We start from the raw sequence: 22,924 nt of genomic DNA, 5'->3' as shown, positions 1-22,924 counted from the left end.
TGATAAATGGCATACTACTATTCCAGTCATGTATATTTCACAAAATATTTTTTTCTTTGGAAATTGTAAGTATTTAGAATGCCTTCAATGGTGGCAAATATTTATTTTGTGAAAGTAAATTTAATTTCTTGATGAGCCAAAGTTATTCACACAGTGCCTCTTCACAGAATGAGGTGGTTACTGCAGTTTGGGCAACGCCAAGTGGTAGTTACTATAAGGAGATAAACCGGATTCCCTTGTGTGACTGATCCACACACAGATCCAAAAGAAACTGGAACATCTAAATACATTTCTTTATTTACAGACTATCCCAAGGGAGGAAAATGAGTAATTTAATTTTATAACGATATAAGCAAATATATGTCATATTATTTAAAGATAATTAATTTGATTAAAATTCTTAACCTAACCACAAGCCATCTGTGGGCATTTGAACACATTCTTTGTCTGTATCTAGTGCGTGCTGGAAAATGCACGTCTAATACTTCAGATAAAATCCTGGCAAGACTTCTGGTATGGCAGAGTCAGGAGGCAGGCAAATCCTGTCTCCAAGAAACCACTGGACAAAACTGTTGAAACAGCCTTTTCAAGGCTCTCAACATTGACCAAAGGCCAGCAACGTATTGAGAGATGTTTACTTACCAACCACTGCTGAATTTTGAGTGAGGATAGTGGGAGTCTATGGTGTTTTTGCCCTGGGTTGCTCTAAGCCCACCATGAGCTTGGTCCATAAACTATATCTACTAGGATGTGGCTAGCCAGGGAAACCAGTAGCTTCATTGCTGAAAGGGGCTGAATTGATTCTTAACAGAAGGTGGAAAATCCATTCCCAGCTACAAATGGGAACAGCTTGCAGCCCTCCCAACCTACAGCTATAGTTCTGGTTGGGTCAAGTGGCAGACTGGAAGATAACCCAGGAATTTAACAGGGAGCTCTTAGAAATGAGAAAACAACAGAGGGGCACGGTAAGCTGTCCTCACATCCCTGGCTGGCATGATGGCTATGCAGATGCATATTTAACACAAAAAAGGCAGTAAGAAGAAAAAGAGAAATAACAACAACAAAACCAAGAAACAGGTAGAAAACAAAAAGCAAAATGACAGAAATAAATCCAACCATATAAAAAATTACACTTAGGGGCCCACCCGGTGGCGCATGCGGCTAAGTGCGCGCGCTCCGCTGCGGCGGCCCAGGGTTCGCCGGTTCAGATCCCAGGCGCGCACAGACGCACCACTTGGCAAGCCATGCTGTGGCAGCTTCCCATATAAAGTGGAGGAAGATGGGCACGGATGTTAGCCCAGGGCCAGTCTTCCTCAGCAAAAAAAAGAGGAGGATTGGCAGATGTTAGCACAGGGCTGATATTCCTCACACACACACAAAAATTACATTTAATGCAAATAGACTAAGTGTTCCAAACAAAAGATAGAGATTGTAAGACAATTAAATGTTTGAAACAAGATCCAACTATCTGCTTTTTATAAGAGACACACTTGAAATTCCACGAGAAAAAGAAATTCTAAGCAAAAAGGTGGAAAAAAGATATATCATGCAAACAGTAATAATAAGAAAGCTAGAGTGGCTATATTAATGTCACACAAAATAGACCTGAAGACAAGAAATATTATCAGTCACGAAGAGGGACATTATATAATAATAAAATGGTCAATACATCTGCAAGATATAATAATTATAAATGTACATGCACCTACCAATGGAGCCCCAAAATACATGAAGCAAAAACTGACAAACAGATGGAACAACTAGGCAAATAAACAGCAAGGATAGAGGACGTGAACAGCACCATGAACCAACCTGACCTGACACACAGTTATAAACTGCATCAAACACGAGCAAAACACACATCTTTCACAAGCGTACATGGCACATCTCCCAGAACACATTATACGTTAGGCCACATATCAAGTCTCAATAAATTTAAAACAGAAATTATACAAACTACGTTCTTCGGCCACATGAAATTAAATTAGGAGCAAATGATAGGAAAAATGTGAGAAATCCCTGAATATTTGGAAATGAAACACTTTTATAAATAACCCATTAGTAAAATAAGAAATAACAATAGATATTATAATATTTTGAACTAAACAAAAATGAAAGAAAAACATACTAAAATTCATAGGATGCAGTTAAAACAGTGTTTGAGAGAGAGTTTTAGCTTTAAACACATCTATTATGAAAGGACAAATATCTCAAATCGATAACTAAGTTCCAATCTAAAGGAACTAGATAAGGAAGAGCAAATTTAACCCAAAGGAAACAGAGGGAAGGGTGTCATAAATATCTGAGTGAAAATCAATGAATTGGAAAACCAAAAAGCAGAGAAAAATCAGGGGAACCAGAAGTCAGCTATTTGAAAAGATCAACAAAATGTATAAACCTGCGGCTAGACTGACCAAGGAAGAAATAGAAAACCTCAAATTACCAAAATTAGATATGAAAGAGGAGACATTACCAATGGTATAGAAAGTCAGAAGATTTAAATGGAATATTATGAACTACTTTATGCCAACAAATTAGATAATTTAGATAAAATGGACAAATTCCTAGAATGACACAAATTACTAAAACTGAGTCAAGAAGAAGGGAAAATCTGATGATTTTCTTTAAAACAATAGACTTAAAACAATAAAGAAATCAGACTGGAATCAGTAACAAATATCTTCCACAAAGAAGAGCTTAGGCCCAGGTGGCTTCTCTGACGACTTCTAACAAATATTTACAAAGAAATAATACCAATACTATGCAGAATATTTCAGAAAACAGAGCAAGGAATACTTCCCAACTCATTCTATGAGGCCAATATGACCCTGATACCAAAGCCAGAAAAGCTATCGTAAGAAAAGAAAACTACAAATCAACATCCCTCATGGAAATAGACATAAAAAATTTTAACAAATTATTAGCAAATCAAATCCAGCAATATTTAAAGAGGAGTATACACCATGACCAAGGGAGATTTATTCCCAAATGTGAGAAGAGTTTAATATCTGAAAATCAGTTAATATAATAGATCATATTAATAGAATTAAAAGACCCCACACATGATAATCTAAATAGACATAGAAAATGCATTTGACAAAATTAAACACCCATTTTTTATTTAAAAAAAAAACTTCAACAAAGTCGTGAGACAAGGGCACTTCCTGTACCTGATTTAGGGCGCCTCACTGTGAAGTCCGAACGCTCCCCCGAGGTCAGGAACAAGGCAAGAAGTTCACTCTCACCACATCTCTTCAACAGCATGCTTGAGGTTCTAGCCAGTGCAACGAGCCAACAAACCAAACCAAACACCTCCCCACAAAACCAGCACTCCAGTCACTCAAGGTATACTCAAATAATTTTTAAAATACTGCCTATTATTTTCTGAATTAGTTCTGTTTCCTCTGGGTCAACTGTTCTATTTTTGTTGTTGCTGGATCTCATTCCTGCTTTTGGGTTTTCTTCAGATGTTTGCTGAGTCCCCCCTTTGCTCATACTTATGAATGAGGCACATGTAAGTGCTGCGCTGCAGCTGTGAACTCTCGTCTCTCCCAGCAGGGCCCAAGTTTTCAACAAGAGGGCAGACTCGACGAAGGGCTTGGACAGCCCTAGCTGAGGGTTCACAGAAGTGAGGAGGTGGCCTGGGACTGCCCCACTCTGTCTCCTCATGCTTTATCTGTGGACCCTGAACCAGCAGCCCACTGTAACACACACTTTCTTTTTCTAACCTAGGAAGAACGCATCGCCATTAGGAGACAAGAGTCTGAGGTCAGCTTGTTTCAGAGCCCAGAGCTGGCACCAAAGCCAACGGTGTGACCGTGGACATCTCCCAGCTCCGGTCTCCTCCTGCGCAGGGTGAGGCAGCATTCACACCTGTCGCTCAGTTTGCTCCCAGGATTAGATGGCAGAATGTGCGTGAGGGACCTGGCACAGAGAGATGCTCCCTAAACACACATCTTCCTTCCCCTCCTTCCTTTGCTGAAGAAAAGGCTCAACCCTCCTGGGCACTGTTTCTAAGTGAGGACATTCCGCATGCTCTAGGGTTCTCAAGGTTCTGCACTGTCACAAATGAATGGCTACTAACTGGTATTCCAATATCTGATAAGCTCTCTAACAGAAGGAGGCTCCCAGGAGTCTCCAGCCACGAACTTCACCCACTACATTTCATAGCTTTAGACTCAGATTTTATATTTCATAGAACTGCTTTATTACTCATGCCTGAAATCTGTCTGAGTTTATTTGTCGGAAAAGGAGAAGTGTTTCCTGCTGCAGGTGTTCCTGTAAGTTGCAGTTGTAGCTGTGGCCTGGGAACTGGAGGATGCAGTGGTCAAAAACCAGGGAGAAGGCACTGGGCTGCGGGGCACCAGGCCCAATTATCACACTCCCAGAGTGTCCCAAGGGCACCCCGGAGGGAGGCCTGTTTGGTCCCCCTGAGTAGAGCGACACCCAATGATGAGCAGTCACCTATGCCTTCCCGCAGACCCCTCAGAGGCCCCCTGAGTTCTCCCAGTCTGATACAGAGTCACAGCCGGCGCTTCACCACGACCAGCGGCTCATTCTCTTAGGGTAGAGCAGGGAAGATCATATTTTCTGAGGACTTCCATAAAGATTCTTGAAATGAGCTACAGAACCCATTCACATTAATACCACAACCTCAAAGGCAAACTGAAAACTTCAGACGCTCTTGCAAAAATGTGTGTCAGGTGAGAAACCTCTCTAGACCAGGGCCGCCTCTATTATAAGTGCCAGGGAGGAACCTCTCCAGGCAGAGTGATAAGGGGACAGAGAAGAGGCAGGCTGCCCAGTGAACAGGAACTCCAGCAAGGGCCCCTGCTCTTAACCAGGGCAATGGCTTTCTGAAAACTGTGATCTTCAGGAAACAGTACTGATTTGCTATAGACCAAGCAAAGCTATAGAATTCCCCAGGAAGTTAAAATCACTTTTTTTCTTCTGTGTGAAGTAGAACTGTCCTCTGGGAGGAGCTGCAGATCAATGTGGACTGTGTTTTTTGTTTCAGTCACAATATAACCATGACTGTTGTCACTCTGTTCAATTAGATGATCTTAAAAAAAAATTATGCCAAATAGTCCAACCTTTTGCTCTGTGGTAGACTGGTGCAGGATTGACACCCAATTTATTGGCATTTTCCTATACTGTCATCCTAAACAGTCCCTCCCATGCTGACTTTGGGTTTGGCCATGTGAATCACTTTGGCCAATAAGGCAATACCATGTGTTCTATACGCAAAGACTTGAAAAGCCCTTACACACTGGGACTCACCCTCTTTGGCTGCTCTTGAAATCCCTACCATGACTGCCATGGGATGAAGTAGCCTGCTGGAGGATGAGAGACATGTGGTGCAGTCACCACTGCCACCCCAGTCAATGGCCAGCTGATATTCTCAATTATGGCTGCCGAGGTGAATGGCAGCTAACCACAGACCCACGAAGGAACCAGGTGAGACCAGCAGAGCAACAGCCATCCAGCTGAGACCCACTCAAATTGCTGACCCTGAGAATCACAAGCTGTTTGAAGCCACTAAGTTTTAGGGTAATTTGTTACACAGCAAATGCTAACTGATATATGCCCCTTTATTATTTCATGGAATGGAAAAACAACAAATCTTAGAATAGTTACTGCATCTGTGATGATGCTTCTAATCAGTCACTAGTTTTTCTTCATTTGCAGAAAAACAGAATAAAGAGTGTCATAGATACACCATAAGAATGTTGCTGAGAAAATATCTTTGTTTTTACAGAATTCCTAAAGGACCAAATCAACCTCCTTGGGTGATTCCCTGAAATCCTCTGTGGGTGTACTAAACAGCACTGAAGGAGTGACAGCAGCCACAACTGTGTCTTCATTTCTTCACCCCAGAGCCTGTGGGAGGAGCCCTTTCTTGGTCTGGGTTTGGTCCTTGGATGTCAAACAGAATGTCTCACTAAATGCCTAAGAAGTAGCCCAACTTTCAAACAACTTGTTCCAGTGATGTCACTGGTGTACCCTTTCTGGCTAAGGTAAAAATGCCAACCTGCTCCATCTTACTATTAGTCAGACGTCACTATAAAGATATTAATACACAGTAGGCACTAGTATTATGATTAAAGATTCCAGTTGCTATATCATTAAAAGAACTGTTTCTTTTAATGATGGGCTACCACTACTGTTGCCAGGACAGAGAAATATAACTGGGTGACAGCTCACTCCTCCAGAGGCCTGCACTACCTGTCAAAGCCTTGGACAGGCCAGGTGGAAAAGCCTGTTGCCCCAGGCACACACCTCCTAGCATTTAATTTAAAAGATTGCCTCTGAGTGGGTTTTGGAACTTTGCAGTGGTTGAGGTCACTGTGTGAAAATTGTTGCAATAAAATGAATTCAGTAATTGATTGTCAAAAACGTGGATAAAAAAATTGCATTTAAATATTGCTTGTACTTATTTGCAAGCTCAATCAGAAGCCCATGCAAGTCTTAAAGAGGAATAAAATTCTTTTGAGCTTAGTTCATTATGAAGCCACAGAAAGTTAACCAAGGACTATCAGCTGTTCATCTCCACTGACCTTGGCATAGTGTAGTTCTTCAAGGATATGGATATAACAAGAGGGAGGGGAGGAATGAAGCCCAATGAGTGACAAAGGAATGAGGGAGACATTCAGGAATTTCTCTTACATTTTCAATATAGTAACTATCTCAAACATTTTATGGCTGGTAGATATTACATATTGGAGCCGATTTTCCAAAAATTCATAACAAAGCTGAAAAGCCTCTACTGGCCAACTTGGCCACTTAGGGGCTTGGGAGCATCTCTGCACAGGAGAGGCCTGACTCCTTCCCATCATCTTCAAACAAGGGCAAATTTCACTTTTTAAGTATTTCTTCACTTCTAATACTATTCTGATTCTCTCTCTCACCATCTCTTACAATAGGCCCCCAACAGGATCTGTGCCCCCAGTTTGGTCCTAGCCCCACGCCTGCTCCCCTCTCACCTCCATCTCCCCTACACCCTGGTCCCACTCTGCAGCCAGAGCAGCTTCCGAAAATACAGATCTGACCACAGCCTCCTGCCTGAAACCCCTCAGTGGTTCTCCACGCACACGGTAGCCGTCAAGGTATCCAGCAGGGTGGCTGCATGGTGTGGCCCAGCAGCACCCCTGGAGCTGAGGAGGGCTGAAGCTGTAGATGGGCCTGGGCTCTCCAGTCTCAGGCACCTCCCCTCTCTAGGGCCCCTTCTTGACTCGGTTACTAGTCTTTCCTGCCTTGTAGGCCTCTGGGTTTGTGACTTCGCCTAAAATCCAGCCTCCCTTAGATGACTGGTATGGTCCTCAGTGGTGGGAGCCTGCCTTCCTCTTGGTCTTGTCTCCTCAGTCTCACCATAATCCATAGGTCTCTGCAATTCTAACCAGTTACCGTTCCCTGCAGATCTAGGTTGGATGCCTCTGTGCTTTACCTGCTCACGATGCCCCCTTGGACTAGAGTTGTCCCACCACCTCCCCATGAGCCTTCTTACCCAACAGTCAAGATGCCACGCAGGGGACGCCTCCTTTGCAATAACTCCCGACCCCCACATTGAGCTCGAAGCCCCATCCCCTGCTCTGGATGTTCTCAGAGCAGACTGGGTATTCTATCATCATAACTCCTATGCTATGCTGAAACCGCAATTTTGTGTATCTGTTCCCTAAACTTCAAGCAGGTCAGCAGCACTTTCACTTTTGCTTTCAGCAAAACCAGACCTTGGAAAACAGTGGACACTTGACAGAGGCTTTTGAATGGAAGCTAAAGCACTCTCTCAACTTTCTCAAAACGCTCGCACGGCCAGAGCCCATACCCTTCTCTTGCCTTTAACAGGTGTCATCAGAGGGTGCCAAGTTCTCTTTGGCTGACCTCTCCCACTCCAACAACTTCTCTCGACTCCCAGTCAGTTGGTTTTCATGGGCTCCATTCATAGGGACTGCTACAACATCACATTTTATTTTTCCATTTCTGAATTTCCCTTCTGACTAAAACCATGTCTTTCCAGCAGCTTCTGGTCTTCATTGTACCTCCAGTCCTGATGCTTCCGGTCTCCTTGGCCCATCAATTCTTTATGATTTCACTGGCTTTCCACTCAGTCTGGGGCCCATGGGGTTGGATCTGGTTCTATTCCAAACATCCTCCCTCTCGCTTTCTTCTGCCTCCCCCATCTTGTGGGCAGGAAGCCCAGAGTTTGCTCTGCCGAGAGCCTCCCGTGCTGAATGCTAGCTACCAGTCACTACAGAAAGTCATGGAGCCGCGGGCCTGATCAAATCTTCACACAGACCCCCACTGCAGCTTGGCAGTTTCTTCAATACTCTTTTCTAGAATGGTCACTTCCTCCAAGTCACTGCTCTGAGTGTCTCTAATCTCCTCATGCCCCAAACCTCCCCTGGCTCCACTGACCCTCAGCCAACATGGGCCTCTCAGTTCCTTCTTCTTCAACCCAGAGCACTTCAGTTTGTTAACCTTCTCTCCACTCTTCTCTTCTCTTTCAGACAAGCAGTATGCTGACTTTTTGTGAAAGGCCAGAACTTCTGCACACATGCTTGGACACACATCTTCTCCCTCCCCAGGATGGCTCCCTGGCCCTGATCCTACGTCCTCTGTCCTGAACATTTCCCCTCCACCTACAAAATGTTCTCACCTACCTTAGTCGAAAATAAACTTCCTCTCCCTTTGACCACACATTTCCTCCTGAAGGTCCTTCCTCTCCAACCTGACTGAAAATCTGGACCTTCTCTCCCTGCCACTCACATCCTGGAGGAACACCCTCTACCCTCATGGCAGTGAATTACTTCCTTAAGCTTGGGCACTGGCCTCCTAGTTGACCAACGTGCATCTTTGTTCAGACCCATGCAGCATCGCTCCTCTCCCCCGGGCACTGCACTGAAGAAGGGATGAGCTGTACAACCTGCTGTGCCGTGTTACAGTGTGTTACAATGTGCATGTTTCTCAGCATGTAATCCAAATGTCCTTGCCTGCCCTCCAGTCTACTGAAGAAGTGACCTCTGCAATAATTCAAGTCATCGTCCCTTTAGGGGATCAATTACTATTTTTTCTGGCAGGTTTTCACTATCCAATGATCCCTTGGTAGAAACTTTGGAATGCCAAATTAAGGAAACCATATGTGGCAGGAAAAACACTTCCCAAAGTGTCCCCACACAAGCATTTCCAGCCTCTTGTGTCCTAGGACCAAGTGCCCCTCTCTCATCTTGCTCACTTGCCAATGACCCCTCTCTCCTGTGGGTGGGATGTTAGTAGGAATCCCCAACTGACCTGCCAGTGCTGGCCACCCTTAAATCCATCTGTAGCCCCATCCTTGTGTCTTCTCTGACCAGAATCCCCCAGTGGGTCTTGGTCATCTAGTCTTTCTCCACTCCCTCCATCTTCCACAAACATTTAAGAGTCAAGGGGCATCAAGAATGCTTCAGTTTCTTTGAATGTTCACAAACAAGTTTCATTCCCTAACTTTTGCCAGGTGCTCTTGGGTCCCCACCAGATCCTCCCACCCCATTCCCAAAGGCCTATGACAAATACATCCTCTGACCTCCAGCTCCTGGAATTCCTCTTCCTCCTCCACGTCATAGGAGAGGGTATGGATTTTGATGTCGTCGCCAGAGAGGTCAATGAACTTCCCATCAGGGTACTCCAGGCTCTCCTTGGTGGGTGACCGTTCCTCAATGAAAGTGGTCTCACAGCAGTCGGCAGCCATGCCATCCCCCCAGGAGCGCAGCATGCCCTCGGAGTAGAGGATGATGTTGGGACGGTAGTGGGACTCTACCGACTGCTGCAGAGTGTTGGGATCTAGCAGCTGCTGGATTGGCTCATTCCTGCTGCCGTCCAGGGTGGCCGATGCTGTGTTGCCCACCATCCGGCAGCTCTGGTACTGGGGCGCTGGGTAAACAGACACCAGGCCATCTCTGCTCTCGGCCATGAAGTTCCTAGTGTTAATTAAGCCATTCCTCTTGCTGGCATCGTTGATTTTACTGTGCACCAGCATGCTCTTCTGTTCAATTAAGCCATCCATGGTGCTCTCCCTACCCAGCGGGCTTCAGGCTAGCGGGCAAGACTCCAGAGTCACACTTGCCTCATGGGACCCATTTTTCCTGGAGGAGGAGGAAACAGATATGAGACAAGGAAATCACACCTGAAAAAGAGCTAATCACCCAGCCCCTTGTTTCAGAGTGCACTAGTCAGCCAATATGCACTGTAGCTGGGCGAGTCAGACAATGTTCCAGTCCTGCCTATTCCCGCAGTTTATAAAAGGCCCTATCAGGGCAGCCAGCCAGAGTAAGCCAGAAACTGATTACTCGCATCTCTATAAAGTCTCTGCTTCCTAATGAGGAAGACTCTGCAGGAACTGGCACCACTGCAGCTCTAGAGAAACCTACGATTGCCAGCAGACATACAGAAACCTACAGGTAAACCCAATCACATTAGCATCGGGCCAGCCCACAGGGAAAATAAGGCTGTAAACCTGCAATAGGGAAGATCCAGGGCTACTCACTCGAGCAGAAAACACACAGCCCAGGAAGAAAGGGTGTAAAATAACGTCCCACACAGATTTAGAAGATAAATGACAGGAAGACCTACACCATTAGCTCTGTATATGGACAAAATTCCCCAAATGAGATAACACTCACATATACATTCTAGCACATTCTAATGTACCTATTGGAATTATGTCAACACTCACGCATGCCTACTGGCCTTCCAGCACGGTCCCAAGAATTGGACTAGAAACTTCCCTGCCTTAATTGTGCTCCACTTAGAGAAACATCTACATATTTGGGACACAATTAAGAAGTCCTCTAAATTGTTTCTCCTTGGATTGCATTCCTTTCTAGAGTTTCAAATGTTAAAAAAAAGAAAAGAAGATAAATAAGCTTAAGATTTTTGGAGACAAGGAATCAATTTCCTCAGGCTTTTCCTCTTTGCAAGTTAATAACTATTATGTAGGGAAACATTTTGTCTTGGGGACTTCAGGTATTCTGGCTTTCTATGGGATTTAAGAATTTTCTTATATTATAACTGCTTTATTTGGTGGTAGTTACAAGAATCTAAAATTGCAGACTTACCAGAGAAGGAGAGAGAGAGAAGATGCCCTTGTGACTAACTGGAAAATAACAGTTTAACAAAGTTGACAAATGACTAGTGGAACTAGAGTATGTATATGCACTGAGAGATGGCAGGTATTATCAATGTGACACTGTGTCAAATTTAAGAGAGGTCAAAAAACACACTACCACTTCTTCAGGCTTACGTGGCCTGAAGAAGTATTCAGCTCTGGAGGCACATTCACAATCTGAGAACTAAAACCATTAAACTATTTGAACAAGATCTTTCGAGCACCAGCAACATGCAAGGCACAGCACGCGTTTGAGCATCATCTCTGTGCTCTATCATCTTCCAGGCTAGCGCAACATGCTTATTGAGGTATTTCTGGTCCAAATACTCAACCTCTCTAATCGTCCTCCTTCGACAGAGAAGGCGCCGGGTTGATTGCACAACTGGGCCCCTCTTATGGTTTGTGATCTGCTGGATGTACTACCAAGACTAGAATAATCTTGAAGCTCAGTTTAGTTTCTCAGACTTAGCTCTTCTACCCAGATCCATTGTAGGCCTCTTACAAAAGACATTTGGTTGCATTTGTTCAAATTCCACCTCCCCAATGGAGTTGCCTGCTCTTGCCCAGCCAGAGAAACCTCTTCCTTTCCTGGTGTATTCTCAGAAGATGTGCTATGATTTCTCCTATAGCTCCTGTTGCATCCTTCTCTGCCAACGTGACAGCTACTAATGCCAGCATTCTCCCCCAGCCCTGTCCCTGCCCCTGCCCAGGAGCTCCCTGAGACCAAAGAGCCAGTGTTACCTTTCCCCTTTCTAGCACCTGGTACGCAGTAGGTATTCAATGAACGTGTGTTGAAATAAACAGTCTCAAGTGTTATGTGATTAGAATTATCCCTACTGAGTGATCTCCTTGAGCTGCACAAGCCCCAGATGTGAATCTGACATTACGGCATCTTGAAGAGAGCAGCTTAGGTCTCTTAGGCGCCCTCTAGAGTTTGCCACCCAAAGTCCTGGCTGAGAGCGGCAGCATCAGCACCACCCAGGACTGGGTTAGAAGTGCAGCCTCTTGAGTGCCGCCTGGAACTCCTGACGCAGAAGCTGCACTTCCACGTGATCACAGAGATCGCTCTGCACATTAAGGTCAAGGGACACTGTATCTACTGTGTACATGGCAAGTCTGGCCTGTTGTGCAAGTTGGCTCGATTTTACAATTGACTATTTACTATCTTTTTAAAAGTATTCAAGTAAATATATCAAACAATTTGCATTCTTAGAATATTTTTCTTCTTGATGTGAAATTTTCTAACTTTGAGTGTCATAGATTATGATTACGTCAGAATAAAAGGGGCTGAAATTAGTGGAATTTTATTTTTGTTACTGTATTGTCCTTCACTATCTCTTAGCACAGACTGCCTTGTCATATATATTGTCTTTAACTTCATAATTCCTATTAGCTCATTTCCTCTTTGTTTCCTGCTACCCACTCCTACTGACAACAGCCTTTCCCCAAGCCTGAGCTTAGCAGCTCAGAGACAACACGGAGAGAGAACGCCTCCAGTGCCACTACCTGCTCAGTAACCCCAGTCTCCTCACCAGTGCTGTCTGGAGTTTTACCCGGTGACTGTGCTGTTCTTCCTAGGCTCTTCATAACAGACACATAATTATATAATATAACCAGTTATATTATATAACAAAGAATACTTTGCTTATTCTGTACTTTTTTTCTCAGTCCATGACGTTGAGAACCAGTGGCTGCAAAAAGGAAACCTTCTCACTTGATCCTTTATTTCTGCTTGAACAGCCTCTGCTATGTCTAGGATGCTACTTTCTGTTGACGAACTCTTTCTGGGTTGCATCAATAGCTGAGCTCCAAATTTCACCCTCTGGGTGGGGCTGTGAAGTCTGTTTTTATGAGTCTGGCGGAGGCAGCTGGCTGAAGTGCACCGCTGGCCCCCCATGCTACACCTGCTGCTTTACTGAGGCTGGCAGTGGGGGAGGGGAAGAGGGGCTCCTTGTCCCTGAGGGTGACCCCCTTACTCCTCCTGCCTTGGGTCTTGCTGTCTGTACTACTGCTAGAAGAACTCTCTTGCCCACAACTTTGGGTGAATATCAGGTAGATTAGAAAACTGATAGGGACTGTGAAAGAAAAAAAAAGACAGAAGGTAGGAAAGCAACATCTGCACAAATGTTGTATTGCATAGAAACACATTTCTCTTTACTTTTAGACTGTCATGATATAAAGAGCACTGTACTAAGAGTCAGGACACCAGGGATTTAGCCTTGATTTTGCTACTAAATGTCTGTATGATCTTGGGCTAGTTGCTTATGAAAGTGGAATTATTAATAAAGCAGTTAAGCAAGAAAAAGTTTAAGGTCCCTTTCAGCTCTATGATTTGCACCTCTTGGCCCTTAAGTCTTGGAGTTTTATGGGATTAGATATAGCTTTTCCACAAGGTGGGAAAAATCTCACATTGATCACAATAGGCTAGGTTTCAGCTCAATAAAATATATATTTATCAATCGCTTATTATTGCAAGGCACTGTGTTAGGTGCTTGCTGGAGATAGAAAGATGAGTTCCTAATATTAAAAGTTGAATTAATGAAAAAGAAAGCAATGACATAAACCACTGTAATAGTAGTTAGACTGAACATACCAGAAAGTCATGCCAACATGAAGCTGAAACCTAATATTTCAAAATGAGCTAAAAGGAATTGAGAAAATAATAGAAACTGTGAGAGAACAACATAAATGAGGATTGGGGAAAAAAATCAGAAGCAATGTAATTTGAGAATAGAAAGAGATGTGAACAGAACTCAGGAAAGAATTAGAAATATAAGAGAAAGTAATTTCAGAAATCAAAGCTAAACTAAAAGGGACGTAGGAGTGAATAAATGCAGTGGATCATACCTTAAAAGAAACAGAACATGGAAAATAGAAAAATGTTTTACATAAAAACAACATGAATACTTCAACTTATATGAAATTCTAGAGTACACAAAAGTCTTGTATTATGGAAGCAATCAAAACACTGTTTGACTCAGGGTGGGACGGACTATTTTGTGAAAAGGGCATGAGGGAACCTTCTGAGGTGATGCAAACGTTCTGTATCTTCGGAGAGCAGAGGTTATATAGATGTATGCATTTGCCAAAACTAATCAAACTGTAACACTAAAGATGTGCATTTCATTGTGTGCATTTAAAGTGCTAAAAATATTTTGAAAGTGATAAATATAGAATAAAGGCAAAGAAAGTACAATGTGCATGTAAAAGGAGACCTTGGAGAAGAAAATAAACGATAGATAACAGCGAATACCAAAATTATGATTGAAGAAAACTCCTGGAACGAATGTTGAAAGGGGACAATAAGTATCTGGGAAAATGGACCTAGAATGACCACTCCCAATATAAATTATAGTAAATCTGCTCAACCTTAAAGAAAAACAAACAAATATAAAATCATATTTGGCTATTCAGAGAAAAAAACCTGAGTCATTAAAATGACTAAGAAACTCAGATTGTCATCAGACTTGTCAACAAAAATGCCTAACAACAGAAGCCAATGAAGAGGACACTGAAGACACTCAAGGCAATCAAATGTGAGTCAAGGATTTTATATCCAGTCAAACTGACCTTCAAGTTCAAGGCTGTAGGTAGGCTGACGTGAAAGAACTGGATGAATTTTGTTCACGTGAGATCTTCCTGTGGAAGCTAAATGAATATAAGCTACAATCAAAATGACCAGACAGATGTTACATAAAGGCTGGCAGCTGTCAATGGCTGTCAACCAGCATGACAAAAATAAAGACAACAGACATTACACGCCTTCTGATGGAAATACATGCCATCACCCATGAAGTCTTCTTGCCAAACAAAACACAACAAAAAAAATCTTATTTTAATCAAATCTATATCTAACTACCAATTATAGGAAATTCAGATGACAGAGGAACATGCTAAATGGCATCACGGGTGTATGCAAGAAGTAAAATCCAGAATGTGGACAACTCTACAGGAAAAATACCCAGAAATTGTAAGGATTAAGAAACAGAGAGAGAGAGAAAGAGAGATGGAGAAAGATTCTATAGATTAAAGAGACTTAGAAGACACAGCAACTAATTGTATATATTAATCTTATTTGGATCTAATGCAAACAAATGAACTAAGATTTTTATATATATATATATATGCATGTACATGTATATATACACGCATACATATGTATATACACACAAACACATATTTACACATAAGTGTCTCTATAATTTATACATACATTCATATACATTTATATGTTAAGACACTGGAGAAATGAGAGCACTGGCTGGACAGTTGTTAGGTATTATTAATTTTTTGAAGGTAAATGATGAGGATTAAAAAAGAGCTGCCTACTTGTAGAGATTCATACTGAAGTATTTACAGGTGAAATAAATGATACGATGTCTTGGATTTGTTAAAACATCATCTGGTAGAAAGGAAGAGTGGTTAGGGTACAGAGAAAACAAGATTGGCCATGGGTTCACAATCAGTGAAGTTGGTCGATGGGTATGTGAGGTCCATTATACAATTCTCTCTACTTTCGTGTATGTTTGAAATTTTCTATAACAAAGAGTTTTTTTCAAATCAAGAGGGGAGGATGTGGAAGAAATATATTTTAGGCAGAGGGAACAGCATGAGACAAAGGCAAAGAGGCAGGGACGTGTACAGGGAGTGTTTTGCGAAATTCTAACAGAAAGGGATACAGTTGAGGGAAGGGAGGGGCCTTTTTTGGAAGGTCTTGAATGCCAATGTGCAGATAAAACATTCGCTTTGATGAAGAATGGGCACAGTTGAAGAAAGGCTCTTGAGTGGCATCTGATCAGCACAGAGGCAGCTAAGGTAGACGGATCTGTGGTTGGTGTGGGGAGCGGGCGGGAGGAAGCGCAGGAGGCACTGGCGATCTGGCCTTCATGCCCAGGGCAGTCCTCTAACGTGCAGCTGGCTTCCAGGCAGTGAGAAGGGCCTGAGGCCCTGTGGGAACCTGTTGAGTGGCAGGAACCAAGAAAGCACTGATTACGGTGCCTGCGTCTGGTGTATTTAACCTCTGACAAACGGATCATAAGGAGGTAATTTGAGGAGCCACATCAGTGGGGAGGAATCCACAACCAGCAGCTCCTGTGCTGCTGTCACCTCAGACAACAGAGGCCTTCCTGAGGGACACAGGTCCTGGAGACCCTGCTGCAAATGCAGGCTTCACACAGTGAGTCCTTCCAGTTTAACTGATGGGGTCCTGTGTGGGGGCGTTCGGGAGGCAGGAGGTGAGGAACGCAGGCACGCTGCATGTCCCTCTCACTCACTCTTCTCAAGTACAGCCATTCTTCCAGGCTGTGTGTGGTCTGCCACTTTCCAGAGGACTGTGTTCAGCTAGGATCACCTGGGTGAGGACGTTTGTGAATGATGGACGGACTGGGTTTCTAACACTGAGGTGGCTGTGTGGCCTGAGGCTGTCTCCCAAAAGCCCAGGGAGAGGCCCTGGCCGGGTGCATGGTCCTCACCGCACAGCCCCCAGGACCTGGGCACACTGAACCCTGTCCCCTGAGAGCAAAGGCACCGGCAGCCTTGTGTGCCTGGGGGTCTCTGAGTGTCACAGGCTGAGTGCTAGCCGCGGCTTGCTTGCAGAGAGCCTGGGCTCACCCCTCTGGAGGCAGAGCGCGGCTCGTCCAGGAGGAGGCCAAGAACAGCGGCTGCCCTGTCCTCCCGCCACTCACGTCAGCGATGAGAATTCCCTGAGACTGTTGCTAGCAATTTGTGGAAAAGTGGCTATGAACAGCCTCCAAGGCAGAGGAGCCATTCAGGAAGAGAAAGCAGTCAAAATAGGAAATAATAAAGTGGAGAAGGAGAGTTGGGAGCGGGGCTGAGGGTAGCATTCTTGGTCCCAACGCCTATTTTTTTGTTGATGTTTTGGTTTGTTTGGCATTTGATTCTTGGTGCTTCTGTTGTCATCAAACCTAGTCTCAAAATCACTCTCGCACAGCCCATTCCTTCAACCTCCAAGTTCGAAGCCAATCCTCAACTCTTTTTTTCACCCCCTCCACACCATCCAGTCATCAATTCTGTTGTTTTTCCCTAGAGATGTCCCTCAGATTCAGGCCACCCAAAAAGGGTCTCCAAGGCAGCGCCCCCAGGGCCCCCAGTGTGAAGGTCTGGATTATGTCTCTCCTGAAGGGCTCACGTGGGCCCACCATCCACACTCCAGGCCCCAGCTTGGGCTACAAGGCCCAAGTCTGCTCCCGATCCCCCATTCCAGCCTCACCTGCCACCCTACTTGACCCCACACATCAAGACTCAGGACGCCCAACTTCTCATCTTCCCAGAGACAAATGTCTGCTAGAACCGGCCTCTGCATGCACTGAGCCCACCCGAGTCTGCCGTGCTCTCCTGTCTCTGCTCTCGCCCCTGGGCTGCCCACTAATCCATAACAGGCTTTTGCTCAGACATCACCTCCCTCATGGAACAGTGTCCAGGTCAGGCCTCCATGACACCACCTGCCATGCTCCTCTGTGATTCACCTTGGTCAGGGCTTTGCCTCTTCTGGTCTGTGAGCTCCTCCAGTTCAGAGACGTGCTCAACCATCCTTGCAAGTCTGATGACAAGTCCCAGGTCATTCATTGGGTTCACAAGTGCTTGATGAATAACTAAGACGTTTTGCCAATATAGGCTACAACTGGGCCCTCAAATACATGTGACAAGAACTTCTCTGATGAAAACACAACATTCTTCTTTATCAATCAAGGGAAATTACTTGTTTAGTCACCAACCTAGAGAGATGGGTGATTTAAAAGCTCACCTATCTTTGGCTAAGCTATTGACTGCTAGTGGCTTTTCTTGATTTATAAACTTTTCACTTAGGAAGAACCTATTCCAGCCAGAAAGTCTAAATTGTATAGGAGAAAAGCATATGTCTACACTTTCGATGATGAGGGTTAACTTTCATCCAACAATTTCCTAGAACTTCCTTTGGACAAAGAGCTACCACTTTGTTCTCACCTAGGAAATATTTGCACATGAGCCAGCAGTAAACATCAACAAACCACTATGATCCTGCTTAAAAACAGGTAATGATTCCAATCTCATTTTAATTAAAGGTAACAGCCTAGTTTAATTAAAGATAATAATATCTAAAGATAATAGAAGCAGCTTTTTCCTATGAGTCTGGATGTGGGAGCATTTCTAAACCTGGACCAGCAAACACCCCCCTGACTCCCAAGTGACAATCATCTCTCAGTACAAGTGAAAACCCCCCTGGGGTTGGAGAGTCAGGCTCCAGGAGGACAAAAGCCAGCTCTCCAGAGTGAACTATGGCCTGAGCAGAGGTGGCCTCAATCCCCAATGCAGTGTCACCTGTAAAAGTTTCAAAATCGGGAATTCAAACTCCCTCCTCAAAACCAGGGAAGGAAGGAAGTCAGCATGTATCCAGCGCCTAGTATACAGCAAGCATGTACGGGGCACTTCCATGCATCCACCTGACATGCATTTAGTGGGCATTGACTATGAATGGGCAGTGTACTGAGCATGATGGTGGAGTAGGGGGACCAGAAGGCCATCTGACCAGGAAGCTGCTCACAGCACAGGAGAAAGACCATCTTTGCACAAACACTAAATTATGCCCAGTGCTCTAGACAAGGAGAAGCCTGCCTTGAGAGAATAAACAATAACTGGGCACAATAACCCAGCCAGGGAATTTGGAAAGAGCTTCCTGTGGAGATGCCAGTTAAGGTAAGACCTGAAGGATGGGGAGGAGTTGGGGTCAAGACTGAGGGACAACGTTTTCCAGGCTGAGGGAACAGCATGTCAGATGCTTTATTTGGAGCTCTAAGGCAGGGAACAAGCAGGACAGAGGCCAGAGGAGCTGGACGGAGCAGAGCGCTAGGAGAGATGAGAGGGTGGGAATGGTGATGGGAGCACTGGAGCCAGGAGTCCAGTGAGGAGCAGGAATCTGGGCTGAGGTGCTAGTGGCTGGACCTCAGGAAGAGGCATGGATGGAAAGATGAGCACAGTCCAGAAGGCATGTAGGAGGCGGAATCAACAGGCCTGGGTGCTTCCTTGAATATGCATAATGGAGGGAGTGGAGGATGTGAGGATAAAGCACCCCTGCTTCTGGCCCAGGCCCCTGGTGGACTGAGGTCCTATTTATCAAGGTAGGAAACAATGGTTGAGGGATGGATTTGGGAAAGGTGGGAGGATGATGATGATGAATTCACATATACCAGGGGAGCTCTATCCATGGGTGATACACCCCATGTCCTGGTTCCCACCGCTGCAGAGACTGCTGGCACCATCTTAGTTCACACAGGCCAGGTTAGAGGACTTAAGGCCCCTGGTGCAGCTTCAGCCATGACAGATGGGGAATTGATGGATAAATGCCTAGCATCTTTGTCCCTTGGGTGGGACCATCTGAGGTGGGTGTCTTGCCATTCTCCCACAGGCCCAGGAGGCCTGTGCCGCAGTTGCCCAAAGGTTACGTTGCATCCTTTGTCGACATCTTCCCTTCCTGTCTCACTTCCCCCTTCCTCTACTGGTGCTCCTAAATTCTTGTCTTGGGGCCTCCTTCTTGGAGAAGGAACCCAGGGCATCAGACTATTGTCCAACAAGCCTGGGAGGCACTACCACCACTTAGGTATGGACAAGAAAAAGCAAGTGAGCCACCTCGAATGTCTATGAGCTCACAAATATTAGTGAAGGACTGCAACTCGTTTCTCGTCAGAACTTGGAGCAGAGGGCACAAATTTGCTTTCATACCCAAACAGAAGCCGCCTTAAAGAGACGGAAGGCCTCCTAGGCCAGAGAGATCAAAGGATCACATGCTGGCTTGGATGAACACATTTTAAAACAAAAATCAAAAACAAGCCTGTGAGATAGTTAATTTTCTCTGCAAATTCACAAGCTGCCTTATTATAGGGACAGGGTGTGTGGGGTCACACAGGCTTCATGGCCTCAGTCCCCAAGAGAATAATTCCTCACTGCTAATTGATAAATGGGCAATCTGATTCAATAGAGCAGTCTCAGAAAGTTGGATAATTTAAGCCTGCCCTCTAAAAAATGGGGCATCTAAGTCACAGGATAAGACCTGGCTCACCAAGAAAATGAATGCCCCCAGCGGCCTCAGAGATTCAGCCATGTGTCACGTCTCTGGTGGTGTCTTTCAAATTATACAAGGTCCTAGATCATAACAGCGGATGATCTAAATGCAAACGGAAGAAACTCTCCAAAAAGGAAGAGGGAACGGTGTGATCTGAACCCAGGTATCTCTGACTCCAAGGTTTACAGTCTCCTCACTCAAGTTGGAGGAACACAAAAGCTGGGGAAACATGTCAGACTGCGGGCCTGCATCACCAGCTCTGACATCTGAAAGGCAGATGGCGTGTCAGGAAGATCCCAATTCTGCTGCTCTCTTTTGTTTTCATCAGTAAGTTTATTCATTTTTCAAAATAATAGCATTATTGAGATATAATTCACACACCATAAAATTCACCTAACTTTTAAGTGTGCAATTCTGTGAGTTGTAATATATTCACTGAGTTGTGCAACCCCCACCTCTATCTAATTCCAGAATATCTTCATCACTTCATACCCATTAGCAGCCACTCCCCATCCTCCCTTCCCCAGATCCCGGCAACCACTAATCTACTTTCTGTCTCTGTACATGTGATTATACTGGGCATTTCACAGAAAAAGAATCGTACAATATGTGGTCTTTGTGACTGGCTTCTTTCACTTAGCATGAGTCATCCATGTTATGGCATGTATTAGCATTTCATTCCTTTTTATGGCTGAATAACAATCCATTGCACAGATAGACTGCATTTTGTTTATTGCTTTCATTGGAGGGGTAGTTGTTATCATTGAGCTCCTGTGTAACACTGGACAATCATGATTGCATTTCTCTTGTTGAATGGTTGATAAAATAGTGCATATAGTGAAAATGAAATTGTGTTAAAAACAAACAAAGCAAAACAAACCCTCAGTCTGCACCTGTGGAGTGAGGGAAAGGCATTTTACGTATGGCCTGGAACATAGTGACAGATACCATAGATGTTCACTAAGCTCAGGTGGGGTTTCTCAGACATTAGCTGGACCAGAGAAACCCCACTGGCAGACAGGTCATGGGACCAGCAGATGGAAGAAAACACTGCAGGCTAAGCCTGCCTCCTCACTGTGTAACAGAAAACTCAGACACCCAAATGCAGCAGCTGCTTCGGCATATCTGAGTTTTATGTCAGAATAAGGCAGCCCATGCTACAGCCAAAGCCTCCACCTTCCTCACCAAAAACAGGATATGAGCAATTTTATGTTCCATCTGCTTCTAGCCCTGACAACATACACCCTTTTTAAAGAACCCTAGCACACTCCACCAGGAACTGTATATTATAAATATGGCAGAATTATACATGGACCTATCCATGTAGAAATTGGGATTATACATTACAGGTTGCATTTTTCTCAAACTTGTCTCTAATGTTTAATAGATGCTTTGCTCTGAGGAAATAACTAGGAAAAAATCAAATGAAAGTTCTGGGAACCAGAGTTGTAAGTATAATTATTTCCAAACAAAGGCATGAGCAAAGAAGCATAGACAAATGGAAGTACTAAAACTTTCTTGTATTAGTTTTCATTTTTTCTGAGCTTGTAAACAATTCCAGATTTTTAAAAAATCTGTGTCTCTCTCACTCCACCTCTCACCTCCATGCCCCCCACACCCCTTCCACAGGGAGACTTAGAGATCTGCACTGCTGGGCTTAGGGTCTGTTTATGGGTGGGGTGGGAGGAATTTTACAAAGTAGTATCCGATGCCTGTACCTCTACGGCTGATTAAGAACCTTATGTGCCAAAGATTTTGTGTAGCAACAGTCACATTTAACACATAACACGACCTTCAGAGCAGCGTCTCCAAGTAGAAACAGAAAACTCTGTGCAACTGATGAGGAAAATCAAACTAATTAGCAGGTTAGTTTAGCCAGGTCGCTTGGGACGTGTGACAGGCATGGATTGCTCCTGACACTTTTAATCCCTTCTCATACAGCTCAATTAAGCCAAGCATTAGAAGGGCACAGGTGCTGGGTCTTCCCTAAACCCCAACACTGTTAGAAGTGACAGCATTCTTCCCTCCTGCAATGCAAATGATATATGTGTTTCCGCCAAAGCCCAAGTGTTGAGAGAAAAGAGCTGCTTGTAAATCCTCATTAAAACAATTAAAATTTGTCTTTAACACAAACACATAGAAAAGCCTCTGATTTGGCAGTGGAGATATTTAATGAAGCATTCAGAACCAGACCAGTTATTGTTATTTAACATTTAAATGGCACATTACAATTGCAAAATGCTTATCACCAAACTTATCACTTTTGGTGGTCTGGGACTTCCTGCTCACAAAGCCAATCCAAACTGCTGCTGGCAAGCAAGGGTTTGTCAGCACCTCCAGGACAGAGTCCACAGGAATTCTACATCTGATTTGTTAATGGTCAGAGAAGTGCACAAGAAATGCTGTGATACTGGAAATGAGAAAACCTATGCATTACGGCCATTGCTGCCTGTAAAAGTTGTACCAACTTCCTTTAGCTTTGTGAGTCTCCATCTCGGTTTTAAGAAAAATGTTGTGAGAGGAGGCTTCTTCACCAATAGCATCTCCATGTCCACCTTTACCAACTCCACCATTTTTATCATCTTTACCACCATCACCATCCCACCATCACCTCCATCACCACCATGACCACCACCACCACTCCACCACCACTACCACTATCACCACATTGCCATCACCTTCATCAGTACCACCATCAACTCCATCACCACCATGACCACCACTAACTTCAC

General features: G+C 44.3%; 1 protein-coding gene across 1 annotated transcript in view; it reads right to left on the bottom strand.

Annotated features, from left to right (window-relative positions):
- The window catches only part of SYNDIG1 (synapse differentiation inducing 1), a 117,038-nt gene extending 107,002 nt beyond the window's left edge, over positions 1-10,036 (bottom strand). Inside the window, exon 1 of the mRNA XM_058562213.1 lies at positions 9,547-10,036. Coding sequence (XP_058418196.1) covers positions 9,547-10,036 — 490 coding nt within the window. The remainder of the gene's footprint in view (positions 1-9,546) is intronic.
- Between the last annotated feature and the right edge of the window lie 12,888 nt (positions 10,037-22,924).

This window comes from Diceros bicornis, chromosome 19 (genome assembly GCF_020826845.1).
Source record: "Diceros bicornis minor isolate mBicDic1 chromosome 19, mDicBic1.mat.cur, whole genome shotgun sequence".
In the NCBI taxonomy this organism is placed as follows: Eukaryota; Metazoa; Chordata; class Mammalia; order Perissodactyla; family Rhinocerotidae; genus Diceros; species Diceros bicornis.
This window is presented reverse-complemented; position numbering and strand designations above follow the sequence as displayed.